Source organism: Nothobranchius furzeri, chromosome 12 (assembly GCF_043380555.1).
Source record: "Nothobranchius furzeri strain GRZ-AD chromosome 12, NfurGRZ-RIMD1, whole genome shotgun sequence".
NCBI classification, from domain to species: Eukaryota; Metazoa; Chordata; class Actinopteri; order Cyprinodontiformes; family Nothobranchiidae; genus Nothobranchius; species Nothobranchius furzeri.
The window spans coordinates 54,137,465-54,159,347 of NC_091752.1; the positions used below are offsets into that span (position 1 = coordinate 54,137,465).

A 21,883-nucleotide genomic window follows, 5' to 3' on the forward strand; every position below is an offset into this window, starting at 1 on the left:
ATTCATTTAGAAGTTCTGGTTCTGGACATTTCAATGTTAAATGAAGGTTTATTTGTTGCATTTTAAAGGGCGTACTTGCATTATTATGATATATTAACATTATATTAGTGGTTATTTTGGTCTAGATAATGTTGACAATGATATTGTTTATCATCAACAATTTGTTGGACAAAATATCGTCCAGCAAAATGTGTTACTTTCCCAGGCCTAGTCAAAAGTATAAAAATTATTTATACATAAACGGTCCCTCCTGAGATCTGGCCGTTTGTTCATTTGCTGTGTTAGAGGACATGCTGAACTAATGTTTTACACATGATCATCACCCTAACATTTGAGTGTATAAAAACATATTAAATGTTTTTTTCCCTTAAAAGTGTTTAAACAGTTGTTGCATTTCAACACACAAAAAATAAATGGAAAAAATAAGATAAATCTAATGAAAAGTGTACATCTTTGACATTAAGCTTAAAAAAATCTGTTGAAATCTGTTGACGATGATGATACTGTTCATTTTTCAGAGCTTTTTAATGTGAACATATACATTGCAATAGATAAGTTTACAATAAAGTTAAATGATAAAAGTTTTGAAGTTACACTTCTACTACTACCACTACTAGTAATAATAATTATGATGATAATAGTAATAATAAATAAATAATAATTATAATAATACGAATAAATTGTGTCTGAGGAGTCAGTTATGTGGAGGAGATGAGTTTGTAAAAGTTAGTTTTGAGTATGTTTGTGAAGGAGGAGGTGAGTCTGAGCTTAATGCAGGGGTGTCACATGTTCCAACTTACGTTTTGACTTTGAAAGAAGTCTCTTATATCCACTTTTCATTTTCTTGACATGCTGCCTCCTGGCTGTGCCTAACTACCAAAGACTCACAAATGAACACTTATTCAAATGTTATGTAATGAAAGCTGAGCTGAGCTCTGATATTACACAGCGTCTAGTTGACGATGTGACTCAGGACCGGTGTTCCCTAGCGGCTCCAAACTAGCAAAACAACGTGAGCACGTTCTGACTGTTTACAACTTGAGTGACAGCAGCAACAGCCAATAATACGTTAGCAAGTATCAACAGAGCCAATAGATTAGCTTTTGGGCGGGTCTAGTAGGAAACCGGTTTCCGTTTCGGTCCTAGTGCTCAACCAAATCCATTTAATGGAGCGTAATATTGTTTTTGGACGGAAAAAAGTGCAGGGGACCAAAACTGCCTTTTGAAAAAGTGGGGGGGACATGTCCCACCCGTCCCCCCCCAAAATTACGTCCCAGTTCGAACCAGTGAATCATCTCGTCATGTGACTGACGCCCCGAGGACTTCTGCATCCCCGGTTCAGTTCCGGGTCTCCCCTGTCCACAAACCTTGACTGGTTCCGCCGGAAGCATTTAAAGGTGAGCCCAAACATTGTCGCCCCTTCCTCACCCAATGCGAGATTCACTTTGAACTACAGCCCTCATCGTTTCCAACCAAACGCTCCCATGTGGCTTATGTAATCTCATTACTGTCGGACCAAGCCAAGGTATGGGGCTGAATGGGCTAAGGACACCCCCATCTAGTACAATTACCGAGCATTCTCGACTAAACTCATACAGACTTTTAACACTGTTTTACCAAGCAGAGAGGCCACCTGAGGATTACTAACTTTGGAACAAGGAACCCGGAGGGTAAATGGCTGTCATCGACTTCCATGCTGTGGCTGCAGGCAACGATTAGAACGAGGCAGCACTCATGGACATGTTCTATCTGGGTCTCTCTGACAGGATCAAGGACTAGCTGGTAACTCAAGAGTTCCCTAGATGTCTGTAGGACCCCGAGAACCTCGCCACCTGCATCGACCTCCGTCTGCTGGAAAGATGGAGAGACAGGTCCAGCAGACCTGCTGAACCTGCCAGTCCCCGCTCTGTGCCTTCTGGCCCTGCAACTCCACCTGGACATTCAACTGTGAGTAACCACAACACTCCACAGTCCTCTCATGAAAGACCAAGCTCACAGATAGAGAACTAGACGGTGGTTACTCAACCTATGTTTTCATTGTGGGGGCTCGGATCACAGCATACGTAACTGCACATTAAAAGGTCAGGCCCAAAAGAGACGGGGAGGGCTCTATTGAGTCGTGTGATCCTTACATACATCCACGAGTCCCTACAATCAGGAATCATCCGCCCCTCCTTGTCTCCAGCTGGTGCTGGATTATTTTTTTGTGGGAAAGAAGGATGGTTCTTTACCACCCTGTATTGACTACTGAGGACTTAATAACATCACGGTAAAGAACCGCTATCCCCTCCTGCTTATCAACTCTGCTCTCGACTCCTTTGAAAGTTCCCAGGTTCTCACCAAGCTTGATTTGCGCAACCCTTACCATCTGGTGCGCATTTGAGAAAGGGATGAGTGGAAGACCGCTTTCAACACTTCAAACGGACATTATGAATACCTAGTCATGCCATTTGGCCTCACCAATTCCCCTGCTGTTTTCCAGGCCTTTGTTAATGACATTTTGCTTGACATGGCGGGAAAATTTGTGTTTGTGTACGAGGATGATGTACTTGTGTTCTCTCCCGATCTAGACACCCACAGAAAACACGTCAGAGCAGTCATCCTCCGGTTGTTGCAAAACAACCTCTTCATAAAAGCAAGGAAATGTGAGTTTCACAAAGCCTCTGTGTCCTTCATGGGATTCATACTCTACCCCAATCAGATCTCCATGGACCCCACCAAGGTGACCGCAGTGGTTCACTGGTCCACTCCGATGGACAGGAAACAGCTCCAACGCTTCCTGGGGTTTGCTCATTTCTACCAGAGATTCATCAAAGGGTACTGCAGGATTGCTGCACCTCTCCATACCCTCACCTCTAACAAGGTCAGTTATGTGTGGAATGATCATGCTAATTAGGCATTTCTCAAGCTCAAAGAGCTGTTCATGACCGCTCCAGTCCTCCACTCCCCAGATCCTTCTCACCAGTTCATTGTGGAAGTGGATGCCTCAGCAGTTGGTGCAGGTGCCGTTTTAAGTCAACGCAGCTCTGAAGACAAGGTTCACCCTTGCGCTTTCTTTTCTAAGACTCTATCACCAGCTGAACGAAACTATGACGTGGGCGACTGGGAACTGATAGCGTTTAAGCTCTCCCTGGAAGAGTGGAGGCATTGGCTTGTCACATCGTTTCTGGTCTGGACTGACCATAAAAACCTGGAGTATCTGCAAACAGCCAAGCGCCTCAACCCCCGTCAAGCCAGGTGGGCCTTGTTTTTAGTCGCTTCAACTTTACCTTGTCTTACAGACCTGGCACCAAAAATGCCAAGCCCGACGTTCTATCCCGGATCATGGAACCCCAGATACCTAAACCCAACACCTCCACAGACACCACGATTCTTCCCAAGGGGGTCCTGCTGGGTGTCTCCCACCTAGCTTTGGAGAACAAACTCAAGGACGCAGAACATCTCCACCCGGCACCCCCTCAGTGCCCGCCTGGCCGGATCTATATTCCCGACTACCTCGGAAGAGAGGTATTGTTATTCTGCCACAGTTCTCGCCTTTTTTATCACCCAGGCATTACCAGGACTATTAACGTGGTCATAAGCAGATTCTGGTGGCCCACATTGACCAAGGACACCCGGGAGTTTGTCAGGACCTGTCCCGTCTGCGCCAAAGCCAAGGCCTCTCATAGACCCCCTGCCGGTCTCCTACGACCTTTGCCTATCACACACCGGCCCTGGCACTCCAACCTCTGCCTGTAATGTAGATCCTGACCTTGTTTCTGTTCCTCGACTAACCCACGTGCCTGCCCCCTGCCTGGATTGTTTTCTCTGCCTCTGACCACCTGGATTCTTGACCTCGGACCATTCTCTGGATTCTGCCTCCCGCCTGCCCCTTGTAGCATTCACGGATCTCTCTGGTTTTGAACCACGCTTCATCCTGACCCTGCCTCAGCCTCATCCACCTCTGGTAACACCTAGTTGTGGTTTCCATTTAATAAAGACATTAATAAGCACCTTACTGACTACGTTTACATGCAGCCAATATCCGGGTTATGATCGGGTTAAGGTCGGTATTCGGGTTTCTGAGTTGATCAGAATAACCCGTTTACAAGCATAAATCGAAAGAGTTACCCCTAACTTGCGTAACCCGATTTAAATGCGGACGTTGGGGTAGCGTCAGGACGTATGGACTACGTCCAGACCCAATATGCGTCATTTCCGGTTCTTCTTGTTCCAGCATCTGTGAAAACAACATGTTTCCCATTTCGGAAGAGATAGCAACCGCGTTTGTTTGCGCTTTAGTTTCCTCGTCACTCCAAAAGTGTGGTGCTGTGCCGCGACTCGCCATGTTGCTCCCAACTTGTTGTTTACTTCCGGTGTTCTGGCGCATAAAAGACGTCTCGCTACTCAAAAGACCAAGATTCCTTGCGAACAGGGCATGCGCAGAACACACGCATTGATGGGCATATCCCGATATGCGTTTACACGACCAAACATTCGGGTTAGAAAAGGGTTACCCCAGGTGTAGTAACCGGGTTTTTAAAAACCCGGTTATGAGCATATCCGGGTTTTTGGCGGTGTTTACATGGACCTATAGAACCGGGTTATTGTGAATACTTGGGTTTTAAAAGGGTTACTGGCTACATGTAAACACACTCATTATTGTGTCTTGGTGTTCTCACGGGTCCTCAAGTTCTGTTCACAAAAGAATATCTTCCTTTTTATTCACTTTTTATGCAATAGAAAACACTTCAGAGCCAATGTTCCAGGATTCCCTTCAGCATGTTTTTTTCTTTACTCTGAAATCAGAGGCAAAGCAGCACATACTGGTTTTTAAAAGCCAACAAAGACCTGCTGTGTTGGTTGTGCAGAGTGACCCTCGGAGCTTCCCTGCAGCAGCACAGCTGCTGCGTCATTAGCAGGAAGCCGTCCTTGCTGGTGGGTCTGGAAAGGCCCGATCGTACTGATAAGAAGGGAGACCTCTGAGAGAGAGAAGACACTTCCTCCCTTTTAAACACTGGGTCAGAGAGGCTAAAACTCCCTCCATCCAGCTGCAAATCCCATGAGACTACTTTTAGCTCCTCAATTTAAAGGAGATTACAGAAATTACTATAGATGTTATTTTTTCTTTATATTCTAACATTTGAAGAGGTTTCTCTTGATCCCTACATAGTCATTACTACCTCCATTCCCTACCAGGGATCACATTGTTAACTTTCTGACAAGAGGCCACTCAGATCCACTCATCTGCTGCTTACCTCGACATTTTCACCCCAGTAATCCACTCCAGAGGAATTTCCTCTCACTGGACCAGCCCCTAACATACTTTTCAGTGACAGAGATGGTAGGAAGTGAAGTAAAAAAAAAAAAAACCCATGGACACGGTTGTGCTGGTAGTATTCCTGGAAATAGAAGTCATTACTGAGCTGTTTACATGACCTGATTGTGCAGATGTTGTGATATGGAGCAAAAACACAACTAAGTTCATGCAAAAAGGGATTAGATTTAAAAAATATGGTGAATAAATGTGAGATTACATCTGGGTTTGGGCAAAAATCTAGAACTTTTGAGGACCTGATGAGATTCAGCGTCTCACTCTCTCAGCGTAAATCACTTCCTGTTTTCAGCATTACTGACAGGCCAGATACACACTCTTATTTCTCGTGCTACACACAGAGGCCTGCAAAGGCGTGCTCACTGGATGTTAAAATGTTTTTCAAGAGTTTACAAACTGAGTATGAAGTCACATGTTCGACTGTGATCTGCAGCTGCAGCGGTCTTAACCACACCCTGCTTTTTGGGCTAATAGCACCATGTGAGTGCTCTGATAAACTGATTGTTCAGTTCTTGGTGTAAAATGTCCCACATGCACTGTGGCTAACTCTGTCACATGTCGTGAGTCTAAAAGCAACAAATTCAAGCTAAAAGTAAACATGATATAGGAGTTTAAACAGAAGGGTTTGTTGGAACAGACTTTAAAATGAATAATCCATAAAATCTCCTTCGATGAATATCAATTTTTTTGACACTATTATTATAAGAAAAGTTTACATGCATCTCATAAAAAAAGCAAATAGTTTCTCTGCTGAAGAAACGTTCTTTGATGACACGTCTAAGTTTAGGATGAAGAGACAATTAAATGGTGAAGGATTTGTTGACAATCTGCTGAAGCAGACAGAGAACAGATCATGTTGAAGTTATGTTTCTACACGGACCCTTTAAGATGTGACACGCTTTAATCCTGATCACTGGCCCTCCCGATACTTCTACACGTGTGCCCTGCAATTGCACGTTCCCATTCAGTAATGCGAGCATCGTAGGATGTCCCAGCTCCAAACTGTGGACTTAGGCTCCGCCCCTTTTGCACACGAAAGGTATAGCCCAAAAAGGGTATTACCCACAATCAAGTGCTTTGCGGAAATTTTGAGAAGTTGTTGAGAAAAAGGGCCCTGTCTGACAAATTGTTTTCGAGTATTTAGTTACTTGAGTATTTATTAATTATTGAAATATTAAATACTTCATTACTGTGTGCTACGGAAGCATATTACCATCAGTGCGGGGAAAATAATTAAGGATCATTATAACGAGAGTTATATCGCATTAAAGCGAGAAACTTTCTCGTTATTACATGACACTGATCCTTTAATTTTTCCCCCGCACTGACGGTCAAACGTAGTGTACACATTTAATTAGAATCAAATGTTTCCCTGTTTGAAATATGCATTACATGTCTAACTGATAACAGAGCTGGAGTGTATCTTTGGACCTGACATGCCAGTAATTGAACCACTTGTTTTAACATCATTTCAAGCTGCAAAGGAGCCCGAACAGCGACTGACTTCCCCATTTGGAAGAGATATGACACAGTGCCACAGGTTGATGATGCAATGCTCACTGTCCCAGTTCTGCAGTGCACTCGATAGAGGATGTAGGCCGCTGTGTAGATATTGGGACTGGGCCAATGTTCATAGAAGGTTGCAAAGAATGCTGAGGATGTGTTTACTTTACGATTGTCTCCAGCTTTGACTTAATTGTGAGCTGCTGATTTGCACCACATTTCTGTCAGCTGACAGCTGTTTGCGTAGAACTTGCTAATGCTATGTGTTTTAAAAGGCTACTGCCTTAAATGGCACTGTTACTATGTTACTATGTTGTTGAATAATGCTGCATTGTTTAACCCTCTCAGGCTCAAAATAAGTTTTGATAAAAGGACAAACAACTAAGTCCTTCAGAGGTACTTCTGGGTTAAAAATGCTCATGAAATATGTATGTGGAGTAACCAGGTAGGTTTTAACTGTTGCAAATCTGCAACACCTGCCTCCAGAGGGTTAAATTCAAAGTTGCACGTGAATAAATTATTATCATTGGAACAATTTATCATCTAGCTTATTTGTGTCCTGTTTATGAAATATTCCTTTCTTTTTAGCACTTTTCTCTGACAAACCTTGTATTTATTTATTTATTTTTTTTGCACATGGGTAGCAAATAATATCAAGGTGTCTTGACTAAGAAGTAGCCTTTTAATGTCTTTTATTAAAATATTTTTGTCAAATCTATTTAAAAATAAATGAAAAGCTAATGATTCATAATAGCACTTAAAGGCCCAGTGTGTGATATTTTTACCAGTTTACTATCAAATCCTGTGTTTCCAGTTCACAAACTTGTCCTTTTTCACTAATATTTCTCACCAACATCAATTCTAAATATTCCTGTCTACTTGAAATTATACAGTTGTATATACATAAACTGGTCGACGCTCCATGGTCATCCACCATGTTAAAATACAGTAGCTGTTTAGGGACATAAGAGCTCCAGGTTACCCGTTTGGACTATGACTGTAACCTGAAAGAACCAGCAGAGGGCAGCAGTGCGCCCTGGAAGCCTGGAGTCTGCTAATTCAACTAAGAAATAGAAAAGAATAGCTACACCGTCGCTGGACTTGTTAGTTTGAATAAAAAACAATTAAATCAAAAGACAAATAAAAATGGTCAGTTCCTCATCATGTCCAACACAAGGAAGTCACATATGTTCAGACCCCCGCCCGCTGTTAGCTGGACACCAGCCTCTGATTGTGTCTCCGACACCCAAACTCACCTCAAGTTGTTCATCCATCTTTTCCAAGTACCAGAACTCCCGATCCGGTCCCAATGTGTCCGTTCCAAAGTCCTTCTACTCAAGTCTCCTCTCTTCCCACAGCCTGCTGTCTCGCCCAACACGCTCCAGCGCTCGTCTGCTAGCCAGTGGCTAAATCAGCGTTGTTTACTTTATCTCCACAACACTACTTATGGCGATGTAGTTCTCCACGTGTTACACTGACGCTCAGACTCAGAGGGCTTCTTCTCAAACGTTACCTTTAGACTTGGGTCTCCTTTTGCTGGTAACCCGTGGGAGTTTACATGCAGCATACACAGCGTCCCCAGCGCTAGCCATGGCCAACTAGTAGCTCATGATGCCCATCCCCAATACGCCAGCCGTGAGCCACGATTAGCAGGTGGCTAAGTCAGCATTGTTTACTTGATCTCCACAGCATGTCCCGAATATTTCAGGGGAACACAATTTCTCACAACACCTGACCTCCCGAATGACGTCACCCCTCCTCCGTGTGTGAATCGAGACCGCTTCAAGAGCAGAACTAGCTTGCTTCCTTCAGAACTGGTAGGTTGATAAAACAGTCATAATTATAAATGCTTTTTAAAGAGGTCGGGTAGCTTGTTTTAATCTTTGTGTGGGTTAGGCTAGACAGGGTGGAAATTGATTGTACAATCAAACTCATGAGTGAGCCACCGTAGCTGCAATACGTTCTCTGAACTGCGTGGCGCTAAAGAGTTGCATTTTTTCATGATTTCAATGGATTTCACCCATGGGGCCTTTAAACCAGCTATAGCTTTTTTTTTTTTCATGTCTTTTAACATTCTAACACATTATAGCTTTATATAAATTGTGGAGATAAAAAAAGTGAAAAGACTAATAAAGTGGTTCTCTCGTGTCTAAAAAGCACCCATTGGACCATCTGGTTGTCGGTCTCACCAAACCGCCACACTTCCCTGGGTCTTCCATTCGTGCACACACAGATGTAGTAACAGAACACCGCTGGTGTGAGAGGTTCTCCACCCAATGACATCAAAGCAGGAGAAACAGCCGGCTGCTGCCGCTTCAACTATAGGACAAACTACCAGAGTCCCAAAGAAAATCACTATTTGAATTACGGACAACAAAAGATGTTTGTAAATAGAAAACAGCGACTGGTGTTTAGCGCTATCTCGTTTCCTCTGGCAACGTGAGCTTCCGGTTCCGCATACGACCAGGGAGGACGCCTAAGGGGAGGGGTGAGTGTTCCATGACCACGTTTGCGTTAATATACTTGGCTTGTTTTGTAAATTTGCTATTGCAGCTTTAAGGTTTCTGATTTCTAACAGGGATGATTACACAGTCAGCCAGGAGGAACACACACACACACACACACAAACACAAACACACAAAACAGTGGTCCATTATTCTGCTGATGCACATGAGCGAGGAGCGTCTGAAAGCATGACTTCCAGCCAGAAGCAAACTTCTTCGCCTTTTCCTTCCTGAACACTACTGATCGTTCTGCTCTGCTGCACCGTGTGAGCCAGAGGTTTACAGATGCAGAGGCAAGAAAAGACCCCGAGAGGTTCCACGTTCATACTGGAGGCAAGCGGGTGTTGACAGAGCTGCAGCTCTGGACAAGTGCGGATGCGCTCTAATGGCTATATGTTTGTGAGAGACAGACGGTGAGACAGAAAGACAGGTTAGGACAGAGGTGTCAGCCTGTCAAACCCGTCGCCCCGCCCTCTCCCATCCACCAGGCAAGCCGAGAGGGCTGTGGACGGACGAGGCGCTGAGAGAGGAAAAGTGGAAGCACTGCCAGGAGGGAAGAGGGGTGGGAGGGAGAGGGATGACAGGGGGAATCTGTGAAGATGAAATAGAGGAGAAGATGGAAGAGTGGGGGAGGTGGTCCAGGTGTTCACATCTGTACATTCACTTAAATACTCATTAAGCATTTCTGTATACAAGAGTTTCTGTCCTCCACAACCAACTCAAAAGTAAACACACACTCAGAAATAGTCCAACACCACTAAAAAGCACCACTTTATGCACAATTTCCCTTTAACAACACCACACCTCACAGCAGACGTCAACAAACCCTTCACTCTCTTCATTTTTCCAGATCCGTTCAGCTTCAAACATGTGGAAACTATCTATGGTGTCCTCATGGCAGGGTTAAAGAACGCCTCGTTTGCACAAACTGACACGGAGTACGGGAAAAGCAACCAAGAGAAAGAAACTGACCTTCAAAGTCTGATATGATCCCCTCCAAGTGAGCGTTGACAGTGGAATCAGACATGTTGGGGAGGGAATGTTTGTGTGTGTCAAGTATCACAGAGAGGGAGAAGTGTTCCCTTTCCCCGGCAAGGAAAAGTCTTCCTGAGCTGCAGTCCTGATTTTAAACAAATCCCAAATTAGGAGCCTGTGGAGGAAGGAGTCGAGCCGCTCGGTCTCTCCCTGCCTCTCCTCTCTTTCTCAAAGCAGCAACTTATTTTCTCTTCTCTTCTCAACTTCCAGAGCCTGGAATGAGGCAGCAATGACACCCACCAACACCACCCTCCTCCCTCTTTTACTCTTTCCCTCTCAAAATTCCCTCCCCCCCATTTTCTCCCTCCCTTCCTGCAGCCCTCCTCTTGGGCTGCTTTCTGAATAAAACTAGTCATTTTTGATCGTGGCAACACACTTCCTGTAGGAGCAATCCCACGATGAAGAGTGTGTTTTTAAAGCCCGTTTAGCACGTAAACATCAAGTATGATCACTGTGATGAAGACTTGACCTCTTCATCGCGCTCAAAAGCAGATCTAGAAGCTGACTCTGGACTAATGTGGTCACTAAACGTATCGTCAGACATGCTCAGTTACTCTGGAGTCAGACATCAATAAATAAGTAGCCTAATGACTTAACGACCACATGAATGAGTGTCTGTGTGTGGGGGGGTGGAGGGGGAAGGGCAAACATGGGTGTTGGTCAGTGTGTGTGTGTGTGTGTGTGTGGAGGTGAGAGTTGGGGGATGTCTGTATCTGTGTTTGTGTGTTTGTCAATGAATCTATGTGAAGAATGCAGCGCGACTACCAGCTGCTTTTCCAGCTTGTTTACTAGAAGCACCTCTGGTCAAACGTGTGATGCACAAGCGCTCGTGACTTTAAAATATTTCTCAACAGTAATGTGCATTATTACTCCTAAATGATACTTTCTGCGGGAGCTGGAGTTACACAGCAGTGTGACTGAGATCGGTATCACCGCCTGGGGCAACCATTCAGTCGTTACACGTCTCAGGAAGATCCAAGAGGAGGTGATGTGATGTACAGTGAAGTCCAGTACGGTGTAACATAGCGCTGGAGATGTTAGCTGGCAAACATTTATATGTTCTCATTAAATAAATCACAAGATTTTGCATTTTTCCAGCTCGGAGGATGTCGGTGAGCTCACCTGCCTTCCAACTAAGAAAAGTTCCTGTTATAGACATGGACAAAGACACCGTGAGTCTCCCACTCAGCTCACATGTTCTGGTGAGTCTGTCACTAACATCCTGAAAGCTTAGACACTGTTTTGCAAAATCTGGTGAATTTCTGTAAAAGAAAACAAATTAGTTTTTATAGGTGTGTATTATTGACAGCATGTGCATATCCACATTAGTGAACATGGAACTGATGGCAGAGGGCAGAGGGAGCATCTTTTGACAGGCGGCTGGAAGCAGCTGGCTTGTCCAGGCACTAACCAAAATTCAAAAGCTACAGCCTTAATCCAAAACAAAAAAAAACAAAGACCATCAGAATGACACCAAATAAAAGAGGCACTTGACTAAAAATCTTAACGCGCCACATAGGTGAAAGAGTCTGCAGGCCGGGGGTGGGGTGTTGGCGTACGCCGTGGTGAACTCTCACTCCTGAGCGTGCAAACCTTTGGAATGCATCGCTGCAGAAGAGAAGTTGAAAGGTAAATGTCTTATATCATGCTAAATCCACTTTTGGGAGCTTTTGACCATGTTTTAATGTTATTTCCTCGTGAAAAACACCACAAAAACGATTTTTGGCTTCACACATGCACTTGTCTGTCTCAGGTGCAAATCCTCTGTTGGTCTGCCCAGCGGCTGCAGACAGCTGGATGGGGTTGTGGTTGCGTCATCACGACCCACTCCTTCTCATCCAGGGAGTCTCTAGTCCAGATCAGATCCCTCCTCCCCTGGACTGTAAACATCTCTCTGTGTAGCTAGCAGGGAGTTTAGCTTTGATGTGGGGCAACGGTGGCACAGGAGTAAAGTGCTTGGCCTGCCCTGCTCAGTTTGTCGCTGTCGTCGTGTCCTTGGACAACCTCTCTTGCCTGCTGGTGGTGGTCGGAGGGACCGCTGGCGCCAGTGCTCAGCAGCCTCGCCTCTGTCAGTGCACCCCAGGGCAGCTGTGGCTACAATGTAGCTCATCCCCACCAGTGTCTGAATGTGTGTGTGTGAATGGGTGAAAACAATTGTGTTGTAAAGCGCCTTGGGGGGTTCCAGGACTCTAGAAGGCACTATGTCAAATACAGGCCATTGACCACATTTATTCTTACCTAATCTGCACTTTACATCTTTCCAAAGTTTTCTCCTTTCAGAAATGATGTATGATTTTTTCAGAAACCCATAAAAGTGATTGTACTGTGATATAATGTAAGCAATACGTCTTTTTATTTACTTTTTTTTGCTAATCACGCCCCTGCCCCACAGAGTTCTGTGCAATAGGAAACCAACCAGAACTAACCAGTAGTGTTAGACTACCGCTAACCAGCTTCACATTTAAGGAAGTACCTCAGCTGATGCAGAGTTGATGAACTTTTCACGGACAAGTAAGTCTCCAAAATATAAATATATGAAAACACAACATGACATGAGAATAATACTTGTAGCACAACGTGTTTTAGCTCTGTTTGTCAGCTACAGAAGCACACTCATAAACAACAAACTTGAAGTCGCCATCTTAATTAAACTGATCAACAGACTTCATGTGTGATATGCTTGTCAGCCACTAGATGGTGCCATCGGATAAGAGAAATACCCCATCTAGCTGCTTTAAATAATGCCTAGAACCCAAAATTTATTTTGTTTGCAATAGGAACAGGATCCCTGTTCAGTCTTCTTCAACAATCAGCAGAAATGGTTGGATGTTATCTTCAGGAGCTCTCAAAAACTGAGCCAGCATGTGGTCACAATTTCACGGACTGCTTGTTAAACCAAAGCTAGTACCGGAGTGGGTTTTCAGATGGATTAAGTCTTCAAAACCAGGACCATTCCAACTTTAAAACCACTCAATGGAGATGCCAGGGCAACCAAAATGCCAACTGCTACCTGCTAGTTGAGTGGTTATGAAGTTCAGGAACGAACTGGAAGGCTAATTCAGGCTGGGAATCTGCTACCATCTCAGCCGCCTTTTCTCTGTTCAAATGTTCAATATTGTCTCTGTGTGTGTGTGTGAGTGGGAGAGAGAGAGAGAGAGAGAGAGAGAGAGAGAGAGAGAGAGAGAGAGAGAGAGGTTGTCTGTGTGTGGGAAGTCAAGAATGTGTGTGTGTGTGTGTGTGTGTGTGTGTGTGTGTGTGTGTGTGTGTGTGTGTGTGTGTGTGTGTGTGTGTGTGTTAAAAAATGACATCTCCATAATGCCAATGGTAATATTTGATCATATTTTGCCTGTATTTGCTCTGGAAGGTGTAAAATATGTTATTGTGCTGCATCAATGTGGATTCAGTGAAATAATTACACACAATATTGAGCCGTTTCCACCAGTACCCGCTCAGCACGGCTCCACTTGTCTCTGCACAGTTTCAAACCATTTCCATTAGTAATGGACCTGTGGTGGGTGTCTCTTTTCCAGTACCTGCCTCAATGTGGTACCAAGCATACTTAGCTGGGACAAAAATGTGATGTCAGAGACTGTCAATCACTGATTGGCTAGGGGTCGGAGTCACTGGTTGCTCCAGAGTTTTCCACCTACTGTCTCACTGCCCTGACTACCCACGGCCATCTCTGAGTTTAGAGTCTGACAAAAAGCCACTGGCTGAGCAGAACACCACCAATAATCTTGTGTTGTGTTTTGGCATCAGGTACATATCGCATCGCTCTTGCAGGTCGCTCCATCCCACTAAGCACTAAGACAAGCCCACCAATACAGCCATTCCTCAGTTGGAATTACGATCCAAACCATGTGAAGTCGAGCCGAGTTGAGCTGCATAGTAGAAACGGGGCACACCTGGCCAGGACAGGGCGCTTGTGTAGCCTCATCATGTAACATCATACATCTACTCCTCCTTCCCACCAGACGTGTAAGCGGTGCGTAACGTAATAGAGGCACTTTACCTGCGAGTTCCCTTCCAACCAGTTCAGATGCAAAACAGGAGCAAAAGCGTCACAAAATCATGGGAGAAACACAACACCGCAAATGATTTTCAGCAGTTCACAAGATAAGAAGTAAGAAGAAAGACAGCTGCGTGTATCTAAAAATGTCTGTGATTTATTTTCTGTTTTGGTTACCTCAGCTATGGTGGTTTCACAGGAAATTACGTAAGTTATTTTTTTTTTACTAATTAAACAACGGAAAAATCTGCTTTTGACTTTTATGACCCCGCTCAGTCTGTCGCTGTTGTTGTGTCCTTGGGCAAGAAACTTAACCCCCCTTGCCTGCTGGTGGTGGTCGGAGGGACCGGTGGCAATGTTTAAAACGGTCTAGATAGTTTGATGTGTTCTGGGAACGTTGTGCATAAAAAATAGACTGGAAATGTGAGCAACGCGTTCTCGTGCTTCTGAGACGCGTTTAAAACGTGACGCCTTGCAGCCAGTGGATAGGAACCTGTCAACTGTAACGGCCGGGCCGCTAAGTATGTTTCGTGGCTGTTTCACAATGCTTTTGTGTCCAGTGGAAAGGAAAGGATAAGATACAATTCAGCATGACCTGGGATACGATACAAACAATTTTGCCATAAAATCGGGGTACTCAACAGGCTGACTATAGGGCAAATCCAGACCACATGCTATATTATTTACATCCAGTCCTAATTAGACCTGCACAAATCAGAAATCACTCAGAAAACAGAAAAATAGACCTGGCCTGATGACCATCCATCCCCCAGTCTGCGGCTCTTTCACCAAAGATTTGTATTTGAGTACCACTCAATGCATTAAGATACAATACAACACAATATGATCCAGTGTGATTTGATACATTGGTAGAATATAATACAGCATAAGAATATGATAGATATGTGTAATATATACAGTGTGAAGTATAATTTTCTTTCGTGTACCTTGCAGATGGAGTTTTAGATAAGGGGTGTCTCAACAGCTGTTTTTACAAATAAATCTGTAAATAACTAAGTAGTGCGCTTTCATGTAGTGAAAACAGACTGCTAAAGGCCTTCAAGGCATTCATTAGTGACAGCCATAAACATTAACACTGTAACTGCTGAGTTTGTGTGTGCAGAGATAAAAGAGATAATTTTTGCTTCTTTCAGCCAACAAAAATGCAATCCTTTCAAAATAAAAGCATTCCTGGGAGACTTGCTTTGAGAGGTAATAGAAATAAATAAAGACAGCATGGAAAGTGATTTGGATTTAAGTGAATTAATCGCGCCAGTAGTAGCTGTCACACGTCTAACAGAAATCTTTCCTCTCAAACACTCGCTGCTAATGTGCTTCTTACACAGAAGTAGTAGTCTGTGCTGATGTAGGCATGCTTGGCGATCATGAATACACAGAGTACAAATGCTGACACGCTGATTTTGTAGAAGAATAGGATTTAATCTTTGAGTGTGCAATCTGAGATTAAGGTCAGCCCTATCTCTTAACCCCTCAAATAAAAAAAGAAAAATCTGTTGCTGTTCACCTGGAAAAGCCTTAAAATGTTTCCCTTCCTCCAGCAGAGGTCAGCATTGTAATGATACTCAAGCCTGTTGCTATGGGCAACAGTGTTGTTGGTGGTGGTATCACCGTACAGTAATACAATCTGGAAATAGATGAAGATGAAAACACGAACAGAATCCTGATCCGGACGCACCCTCAAACCACATCCTGCCTGGCACACATGTGCAAGATTCCATCACACACACACACACACACACACACACACACACACACACACACACACACACACACACACACAGACACACAGACACAGACACACACACACACACACACACACACACAGACACACAGACACACACACAGACACACACACACACACTCACACACACTCACACACACACACACACACACACACACACACACACACACACACACACACACACACACACACACACACACACACACACCCTGTTACTGGATGTCTCCATCCACCGCTTACAACTGACTACTCATCTCACCCTGTTCCTCAGCTCAACCGGAGCTTCTGCAGACCAATCTAATGCACAATGTTGTACTCGTCTGCATTTCTCAGCAAGCCCCATCAGGCCCAGGGAGTGCTAATTCAACCTGCTGTCACAACTACAGCCACCACGCAGAAGCTTCCTTCATTCATAGTTCATGCTTTCACATTACAGTTTTTATCTGTTTGCAGATGCACTAAATATCCCATCCATCCACCTGAACCCACTCGTCCGCGCAGGGTTGCAGGGGGCTGGTGCCTATCTCCAGCAGTCAACGGGCAAACAGGCAGGGTACACCCTAGACAGGCTGCCAGTCCATCGCAGGGCAACACAGAGACACACAATAAAAACAACCATGCATGCACACACACCTAAGGATAATTTAGACAAACCATTTAACCTGACAGTCATGATTTTGGACTATGGGAGGAAGCCAGAGTACCTAGAGAGAACCCATGCATGCACAGGGAGAACCAGCAAACTCCATGTAGAAAGACTGCAGGTCAGGATGAGAACCCAGGACGTTCTTGCTGCACGGCAGCAGCACTAACCACTGCGCCACTGTGCAGTCCTCCCTAAAAGACCTGTGTCTGTAAAATCTTTGAATATGGTAACACTAGACAATAGTATGAAAAGCTTCAGAAACACATGACTTTCATACTGAATAAATGATGTTCTTACAGATCAAGTGTGACAAGAATGTAAATGTCAGAGGGCAGAAATCCTTTCCGCTGAATGGAAATCCTGCTTTATTGTATGATAATGTATAGACAGCTGCAGGTATCGAGTGTCCCCGCAGCAAACAGATGAGAGACGGAGACAGCCGCCTGCTGCTTAAAGAAACCTCGAGCCCTACCTCCATCCCAAAGCGGCTGCTGCTCTTATAGGAGCTGAAAAACGAGAGGAGGAAAGGAGGGCAGGATGATAGTCTATAAACAGATGCCAGAGCAACTTGGCAGTTGTTTCAGGGTTAGGCCTCGGCAACAAATTATATTTGTCATCAGTTCTTTTTGAGAGGAGCAAACAGCCTTTTCCAGTTGATGAATATCTAGTAGGCAAATGTTTAATTTGTGTGGATGCCAAGATGCAGAAGTGAAGGAATAAAATGACGGAAATAGATTATATAAACTCCACCATTGGGCTCTTTGTCCCAAGAGAAGGGAAAACGTTTTCAATGTAAATAAAGATGCAAAGATTCTGGTTTGGAGGGCTGATTTCTATTTTAAATTTGGTAAAGTGTTGACCCATAGACTTATCTCAAAAAGAGTTTTTTTGTTTTTTAATCTCTTACCAACTTGAAAACTAGAAGTGACTTTGGCGGGATCTAACCCTTAGCAAAAGTGATGATAGCAAGAGCCAAACTCCGCCTGCCGAAAGTGAAACCAACGCTGAAGTGGCAAAATATTGCAGTTCTCCACTCATCCACTAGTGGCTGACTCTAGAAAAGAGCAACTTCCTACTGACTTCCATGTTAGAAAAGTCAAATACACAGCAGAAATAACCATGTTTACAGCCTGGTTCACGAAACCATTTTAAGTTTACCATTGTAAGGTTATGAAAACATATGTTGATCAATAATTAATCAAGTGAATGATCTGTGGAATAAAGATGTCATGATTTGTGTTTAATGAAAACAGGACTACTGCACAGACAGACTGATCCTCATCTCCATAGAAACGCATGACACATTGTTCCAACCAATCAGAGCTTTCGGCTGCCGCAGGAGAATCTGGCTTGTTGACTTAAAGTATCCAATCCGCTTTACTAAAACTTATCAACAATTCAGAGATATAAAACAAGGCAACGCCATTTTAAGCTCAGTTCCATTTTGACTTCAGTTCTATTCACTGTCATCCCAAAGAAAAGCACAGCCTGGCCAGATGTGTTTTCTTCTTTAAACTAAGAACTGTGAAGTTGGAGATTTTCGTCATTTCACAACCAGATGACATCCTTTCAAAATAAGAGCACCTGCTGACGCTGCCGATTGGTACCGGGGTCGACCCTTCAGATGGGCTTTGACGTGCTGCGACCGCTGCTTCGACAGCTCCAGTACACATCCGAGGTTCTTGGACCTGGCATTTCCTGATCTACCTGGGAGGCCCCCCACTGGGTACGTACACGGCAAAATAGCGGCTCATGTCATCACTTTATAAGCCTCGTGATATCTAGTCATAACAAAGACTACCAGATTCAATGACGTCAGCCTAAGGAGTCTGAACCAACCACACACACACACACACACGCACCAACACAACATCCAAATCCATTTTCATCCATCACAGAATTAGTCCTGGTAGATTGTTTAAGAATTTATAATTAAGAAATTAAAGATTCTCAAACGATCCCAACTCTCTCTCTTTTCTTGTCTCAAAGTCAATACAGAGTGTTTAAATGAACTCCCTGATGATAAAAACAACCTATTCTTCTGATTATAATAAAGTGATCTACTTACAGTGTATTAAAATACAACTCTAGATAGTTACATCACTTCAATTCCGTTACACCATCATGACAACTCTGAGGGGGTGAACTTTTTTGTCACTCATCCGCTTAGCTTAAAATTATAAATACTTAGGGGTGTGTCCTTTTGATTTACAAACAGCAGATGAGCCGTTGTGCTAATGCTAGTGGCTTGCCTCCTGCTTGCTCCAGGGAAGGCATTGGCCTCAGCCTCACGCTAACAGTGTTACAGCCTAGAAGAAGAAGAAGAAAGTATAATTTCTATAGCGCCTCTCAAGATAAAAATCACGAGGCGCTTATATAGAAGGCATACATAGAAGGCAGAGGGCAGCACTCAACCGTGTTTATTTTAATAAAAACCGCCAACCTCTGTCAGCTTTGGATTAGCTCAGCTAGCTCACGGCTACATCGGCTCAGGGTTTGATGGGTGTTGTTGATCACCCTCACAGCCCTGCTCTCATCTCCGTTTTGTATTTCCCTGGAGTGGCGAGACGCGTGATGCGACCAAGATGGCATTGGTGAGAACGCCTACTAGGCTTCAGTTCAGCTCTTTGGAAACCTATGGGTGACGACTCGCAGGGTTTGTCCATTATATATACAGTCTATGGATGTAACAGATCAGAAAAAAAAATGTCAGAAATTGTATTTGTACCGTAGAAATTAAGCTGTGACGCGTTTAGGTACGAAAATAAACGTAAGTCAGATTTTGAAGTTTCAGAATGTCTGGAGCCGTTAGCTCGATCCAGTCAAAACTATTTGAAATTTTCAAATTAAGGGTTTAAAATTATTTACACATAAAAGGGTTGTTCGAATTCATTTAATAATGATAATTATTTTAAACCAAGCAATGCCTCAAACTTTAACACGCACTGTCTTTTCAGGATGACCACTATAGCTACAGGGAAACTCCATCTTCCTGCTACGTTTGCCCTACAACAACCACAGCTTTGTTAGCTTCCCTCGAAGGGGACATCTCAGCCATGATTCAGGCTGTACTAAAGAGCCCATCTGGAGGAGGTAAAATCTCAGGCTTGGTGATAAACTGATCGTGTGTGCTCATTTGCCGATGCTTTTCTTTTTTAGGAGTTTACCAGCAACCCTCCTAATGAGCAGCTGTGCTTTGCTCAGAGCTTCACGGGGGTTGAATAACAAAAGAAAAAGAAAAAAAAAACATAACGTGGGAAAAGGTGTGCCAGTTGCCTCCCCAGGCACAAAAGGAAAAAGAAGATGTCTTTAAAAAAGGGAGGGGGGTTGTGAGGTGACACTCAGCCGGTGTGTTTTAATAGAAAAGTGGAATGAGGAAGAGGAGTCTGCTGTGTGAGAAACAGAGAGCAAAGTTAGCTTGACTAATGAGAGAAGGCCCGTGTTAGTCTCACAGGAGAAGTATTTGGCTTTCAGGACAGTGCAGCTTTTAGCTAAACTTGGGAAGGACTTGCAGATGAATCCCCCCAGAAAGGATCTCCAACAGTCTTTTCAAAGAAGTGAAAAAAGTTAATAAAGATGAAGTAAGTAACAACTTTACAGTCACTAAACAGTCTTATGTATCAATGGTGTTTGAAGGAAGGTTTCACAGAAACAGATTTTCTTCCCAGCCGGCTGGAGGGCTATCATTTTTTTCTCCTTTTTAAAGACTTTCTCTGCAACTTTTTCATATCTTTAAATCATTTTATCGAGCCAGTATGTGCTAAAATGACCCTTTACAGGGTTTATTTATGATGAACCGCTCCTGCAGAAACTAATGAAGGCTGGGGAGACATTTCGGTATAATATTAAAGTGCTTATAGGACAAACGCACAACGAGGAGATACGTTTCACTTTTGGTTTTACGAGCAGACACTATGGGGTGCTAAAAGCAAGTCAAAACTGCATAGCATCCCTTTTTAAGTGACATGGATCTGTCAGGCTTTACAGGGTTAATGAAATGTCACTCAGACCACACCACCCTTTGTGGCCAGAATACCGCACCTGCAACTTCAGAGTGCAGGTATGGTCCCTGTTGGACTTAATGAAATGAAGCTGACATGCCTGGCGCTGCAGTCCGCTTCCAGCATGTTTACAGGATGTTTTAGATCGTGAACACAGCTGATCTGTTTGATTTAGTGATGAACCACTCCTGTAGAAACTAATGAAGGCTGAGGAGACATTTCAGCATTCAGATAAAAGTGTGAAAACATAAACCCAGACTGAAAAGATAAGCTGCACTTTCCTTTTTATTAACGGACACTAGGACCATGTCTGCACCAGCATATTCTGGTGCAGATCTATAACTGGCAACAGTTGCTGTTTGTTTTGATACTTGGACTGCAGTACCTACATTTGACCACATGATGTCATTCTTACATCTGATGAGTCAATCTCATGGCTGTGGACAAATTTTGTCCTACTTTTCTTTACATTGGAGGGTTTTACTGCATTAACCAGCACTGCATTTCACTGCATGAACAGCCTGTTTAGGGTCAAAGAATGTTCTCCTAGAGAGCATAATTCATAGTTCAATCAGTTACAGCAAGCAATTGAATTTCCCCCTGGGATTAATAAAGTATTAATAAAGTATTTTTGAATTGAATTTGATCCAGGTCCTTAGGCAGCAAAGCAGCCCCAGACCATCACACTACCACCACCATGTCTGACTGGTGGTATGAGTTGTTTCTGTTAAAAGAGTTTTACTTTTATTTACTGCCAATATTTCTGATTTTGAAATGTGTTTGCTGATCTACAAGGGGAAGAAAAGAAAACTATCTTTCTCAGGGCACTGTACCGTAGCTTCTCATTATCATTCTATCAGCAAACACATTGAGTTTAACGCTCATCCTCTGGCCTCAGAGAGCACATGTCTGAGTAGCTTCGTCTGAAGTGGAAGCACAGCTGTGGCGACAGCAGCTGCCTGTAACCAAATGTTAAACATCAGCACCCACCCAGCCAGCCAGGCAGGCAGGCCAGGCTTCACCAGCTTTAATCAGATGTAGCAGCTGTTGGAAACATTGGCGCGCGCGCACACACACACACACACACACACACGCACACACACACACAC

At 43.8% G+C, this 21,883-nt stretch overlaps 1 protein-coding gene across 4 annotated transcripts in view; it reads right to left on the bottom strand.

Annotated features, from left to right (window-relative positions):
• The window catches only part of septin9a (septin 9a), a 114,558-nt gene that overhangs the window by 55,303 nt on the left and 37,372 nt on the right, over nucleotides 1-21,883 (bottom strand). The window contains exon 1 of one of the 4 annotated variants that reach the window (XM_015945754.3): nucleotides 10,294-10,559. The exons of the other annotated variants lie outside the window; for them this stretch is intronic. Coding sequence (XP_015801240.3) covers nucleotides 10,294-10,348 — 55 coding nt within the window. The 5' untranslated portion in view covers nucleotides 10,349-10,559. Of the gene's footprint in view, nucleotides 1-10,293; nucleotides 10,560-21,883 lie in introns of those variants that run through there. 4 annotated transcript variants of the gene reach the window in all.